Genomic DNA, 5000 nt, shown 5'->3' with positions numbered 1-5000 from the left:
CTGGGTAAACATAGTACCTTTCCTTTCCTTAGTCCAGTTACCCTGGGTAAACATGGTACCTTTCCTTTCCTTAGTCCAGTTACCCTGCAGGGTAAACATAGTACCTTTCCTTTCCTTAGTCCAGTTACCCTGGGTAAACATAGTACCTTTCCTTTCCTTAGTCCAGTTACCCTTGGTAAACATGGTACCTTTCCTTTCCTTAGTCCAGTTACCCTGCAGGGTAAACATAGTACCTTTCCTTTCCTTAGTCCAGTTACCCTGGGTAAACATGGTACCTTTCCTTTCCTTAGTCCAGTTACCCTGCAGGGTAAACATAGTACCTTTCCTTAGTCCAGTTACCCTGCAGGGTAAACATAGTACCTTTCCTTTCCTTACAGTACTTCATTAGACACCCTGGAGTTGTTTCCATGTGCAATGGTGTATTCACTTTGTGAAATGCATGTGTGCACATGTATGTGGGTTCCGTCCTACACAGAATCAAATGCGCTCTTCGATATGATCCAATAATAAATGAATAATGATAATGAACTTTATTTATAAAGCACCTTTCAGAGCAAGGTTCCAAAGTGCTGTACAGTACAAGGTTAAAAAAAAACACAAACAACATATTATAGCAAATCATAATCAAGGGCAGTTTAAAAACTAGAAACATAAAGAAAAGAAGGCAACATATAGCAGCAGTTAAAAATGAACAATCTCCTATATAAAGGGTAAAAAAAAGCATTCTGCGTAGAGGTGAGTTTTCAAAAGTGACTTAAACACATGTAGGCACAGATGGTGCTATAACCTTACATACACCGGTAGAGCATTCCATAGTCTGGGTGCCCGGGCGGAGAAGGCCCGACCACCTCTGGTGACTAGGTTCGTCCTATAGGGATCTCTAGTAGGGCCTTATCTGAAGATCTGAGGGTGCGTTTTGATTTAGGTGCAGGGGAATACATCTGCCTTATTTTGTGTTTCTCCAGTGGTAATATCATTATTTGGGCCGTCCACATTATGTTCTGAAGGTATGTCATCTGTCTTCCATAAAATTAACCCATTCTGACCGGGCACCCATATTGGTGTCGGCATCATGTCATGCTTTAGCTATTGAAAAACAGCAGATCTACAAGCTCATAGCGCGCCACCGAGTGGCGCGCTACGAGCTTGTAGGTCTGCTATTTTTGAAAAATTCGAAGAACGACTGACATTTTTAGAATCTGATCTCAGGTCAGAATGGGTTCATCAGACCAGTGTGTGTCCAGCGGAAACCTCGTATGAATCTGATCTCAGGTCAGAATGGGTTAAGGATTTTTTTTTCTCCATTTGATCGTGAATTATTTGCCAAAATGTTTTAATTTGTGGACAAAACCAGAACATATGCGGGTAGGTTCCCAAATGTAGTTTACATCTGTTACATATAGGGGAGAGTTCTCCCTGGACATTTTGTTTAGACAAACAGGGGTTAAATATGTTTTGAAAGTAAACTTGTAATTATGTTCCAGGATTCTAGGAGTAAGTGAAGATAGATTTACTTTGTTATTGTTGTCCATGTTTCCTGATCAATTACAACATTTAAATATTTTTGCACACGTACATTGCACGCATTTTGAAGAGGAAGTCGGTGCACAGGAAGTCCTTTTCAGTGCGTAAACCAGCTACTTTCCCAAAGTTACGTGCTCCTCTCATAGTGCTAGTCCATTTATTTACAATAAATGGAAACCATGCATCTTGAACAACACTTAACAGGATTACTTAAAGGAGAATTCCATGCTAGAAGGCTTTCTTACCTTTCTTTGTAGTCGTCGTTTTTTGTGCAAAAGCTCGTTATTGGCTATTTCCCCTACCTGCATAAGCCCTCGATTAATTGCATTGAATTGAATGGGAATTGAATGGGGCTATGGGGTGTTGTGCTAATTCGCTTATTTCCATCGAAATAAGTAGTAAAGTGTGCCGCTTGGGATATTATTTACATGGGGCTTATGGTAAATAGGAATGAAATAGCCAATAAGGAGCTCCTTTAAACCTGCAGCAGTAGGTGAGTAATTACTTTTATCTGGATGTTTGTTTTGGTTTCAGTGATTGAGCTGCTTTAACAAACCACCTCCTTTTGCTTAACGACTAGCCTACAAATACACTGACTGTGAGCGTCTTTGTATCTTTTGCATCTGCCCGTGTGGGCAGCGTAACATTGTGGCGGAGTAGAAAAGTCCGTATCCCCCCCTCGTATGTACAGGTGCTCCTTTGAGAACTATAGCCCTGCAGAATAATTGCGAACGCAGTGAGCACTTACTATGAGACCTAGCAGATCATGTCTGTGTGTCTGTCTGTCTGTCTGTCCCGCTTTTGTGCCCATATATGGAGCTGAGTAATTACGTCACAATGACTCAGCCATAACCATATAAGGAGTCCCCAAAGCAGCTATACGTCCAAAACCCAAATATGTACGAGCTGCGTTCGCTTCCCGCGTTTGCGCGTCTTACTGGTTATGTACAGCCCTGAATGTGTTCCTTCGCCCTCCTCCCCCACCTCCTCCTGTCCTCCCCGCTGCTCAGATGCGCCCCCTATGGAGCAGGAGGAGCTGTTTGTGCAGAAGCTGCGTCAGTGCTGCGTGCTGTTTGACTTCGTGAGCGACCCACTGAGCGACCTGAAGTACAAGGAGGTGAAGAGAGCCGGTCTGAACGAGATGGTGGAGTACATCACCCACAACAACGATGTGGTGACGGAGGAGATCTACCCTGAGGCCGTCATCATGGTGAGTACATCTACTCTGAGTACATCTACTCTGAGTACATCTACTCTGAGTACATCACCCACAACAACGACGTGGTGACGGAGGACATCTACCCTGAGGCCGTCATCATGGTGAGTACGCATGAGTACATCTACTCTGAGTACATCTACTCTGAGGCCGTCATCATGGTGGGTACATCTACTCTGAGTACATCTACTCTGAGTACACTGCATCGATGTTTGTAATTTTCACACTGCATCGATGTTTGTAGTTTTCACACTGCCTCCATGTTTGTAGTTTTCACACTGCCTCCATGTTTGTAGTTTTCACACTGCATCGATGTTTGTAGTTTTCACACTGCCTCCATGTTTGTAGTTTTCACACTGCATCGATGTTTGTAGTTTTCACACTGCCTCCATGTTTGTAGTTCTCAGTCAACCTGTTCAGGACGCTGCCTCCGTCGTCCAATCCGACCGGAGCAGAGTTCGACCCTGAAGAAGACGAACCCACACTGGAGGCTGCCTGGCCACACCTACAGGTAACACGCACGCACGCACGCCAGTGACTAACCACACATACAATAGCTAATTAAGCAATATTACACAAGAGGGTGTTGTTTTTGTTATTCTACAACAGTTACCCTTAAAACAAAGAGAATCGCTGAAAAAATATATTTTTTTAATGACAGATGTAGTCACTACGACCACAAATAAAACTAGCCTAGCCACCGAGTTTGCTAGCGCTCTGGGAGAACAGAGCAGCTGAATTCGTTGTTTTGATTAGGTGGTGAACAGTGCTGGTTAAACCACCGGCTAGAAGGCTGTTTCAACCAATCTGATTGCTTCCTCTTAACGACCTGTTGTAGAATATAAATTACAAATCAAAGTGGATATTTTTATGTACATTTTCTCACTTTGGGAAAGCATTCAAAAAAATGTCTGTCTGTCTGTCTGTCTGTCTGTCTGTCTGTCTGTCTGTCTGTCTGTCTGTCTGTCTGTCTGTCTGTCTGTCTGTCTGTCTGTCTGTCTGTCTGCCTGCCTGCCTGCCTGCCTGCCTGCCTGCCTGCCTGCCTGCCTCTCCAGTTGGTATACGAGTTCTTCCTGAGGTTTCTTGAGTCGTCCGACTTCCAGCCAAACATCGCCAAAAAATACATCGATCAAAAGTTTGTCATGTCGGTGAGTCACCCTGACCTTTCACCTATAATGTTTCAATAAGTACACTAGGATAAAGTGACATCATAAAGAATCCCCCCCGCCCCCCTTCAGCTGCTGGAGCTGTTTGACAGCGAGGACCCCCGAGAGAGAGACTTCCTGAAGACCATCCTCCACCGAGTCTACGGGAAGTTCCTGGGACTGAGAGCGTACATCCGTCGACAGATCAATAACATATTCTACAGGTAATCCATCAATAGTCTGTCAATTGTTACTGTATGGCCACGGTTCCTAAAGCGGGGTCCGGGGACCCCCCCAGGGGTTGGTCCTTGAGGGAGTTCCAGGGGGTCGTGAAAAACTTTCGTCGGGTGATGCTCCACAATACACATAAGTAAAAAGTATAAAAGTTTTTTTTAAGTTTTAAAGGACTCAGATCAGTATACAAGGCCGTAATACCATGGAGTGTTCATTTAGGCTTGTTCAGCAGTCTTACGAGCTCTATCAGACTATCATCTAAGCTGTGGAGCCACTGTTCTAGCCTGTATGTACAGAGATAAGTCCCCCCTGTTTGTTTGTTTATGCTTTGTTTATTTTATTTATAGTTTGTTTACTTTTGTGTTTTTATGTTTTATGTGTTCTGCCCTATGGACCCCCCTGTGAGTGTCTTGAATAAAGTTTGAATTGAATTGAATTACTAACCTGACGCTGCCAGATGGGGGCGGTATTGGGCATGTTCCCCAACACAGCTTCCATCTGGGATTTCTCAGGGAGTTCAGCTAACACCAATCCGTTCCGTACCGAACCAATCAGCGTGAGCTAAGGGCGGGATATGTGCGAAACAGGATGTGAAGCTATATAGACACGTCAATATGATTGGTTGTGTTTGCACGCCCACACGGTGATAGACAAACGGTCCCATCCAATCATCTACCAAGTATCTTGAAAAAAAGGAACAGCCCCGTCATCGAATTTGCTTCCGCGATCCCAGATCCCAATAAGCTGTGAAACAAATTTGTGTAGCAAGCTTCTTGGATCTGGCAGCGTCAGGTTACAGTCTTACAGCATGGGGGAGAAAACTGTTCTTCAGTCTGCTTGCAGCAGCCTGAAAAAGGCCTTTGATACTCTGGTACCTCTCT

At 44.2% G+C, this 5000-nt stretch overlaps 1 protein-coding gene across 1 annotated transcript in view; it reads left to right on the top strand.

The window, feature by feature from the left end:
* ppp2r5d (protein phosphatase 2, regulatory subunit B', delta) overlaps positions 1-5000 on the top strand; it is a 26316-nt gene that overhangs the window by 6973 nt on the left and 14343 nt on the right. Inside the window, exons 4-7 of the mRNA XM_080781945.1 lie at positions 2535-2734; positions 3141-3251; positions 3796-3888; positions 3979-4109. Coding sequence (XP_080638071.1) covers positions 2535-2734; positions 3141-3251; positions 3796-3888; positions 3979-4109 — 535 coding nt within the window. The remainder of the gene's footprint in view (positions 1-2534; positions 2735-3140; positions 3252-3795; positions 3889-3978; positions 4110-5000) is intronic.

The sequence above is a fragment of the Protomyctophum bolini genome (genome assembly GCF_963924005.1).
Source record: "Protomyctophum bolini genome assembly, chromosome: 14".
Classification (NCBI taxonomy): Eukaryota; Metazoa; Chordata; class Actinopteri; order Myctophiformes; family Myctophidae; genus Protomyctophum; species Protomyctophum bolini.
This window is presented reverse-complemented; position numbering and strand designations above follow the sequence as displayed.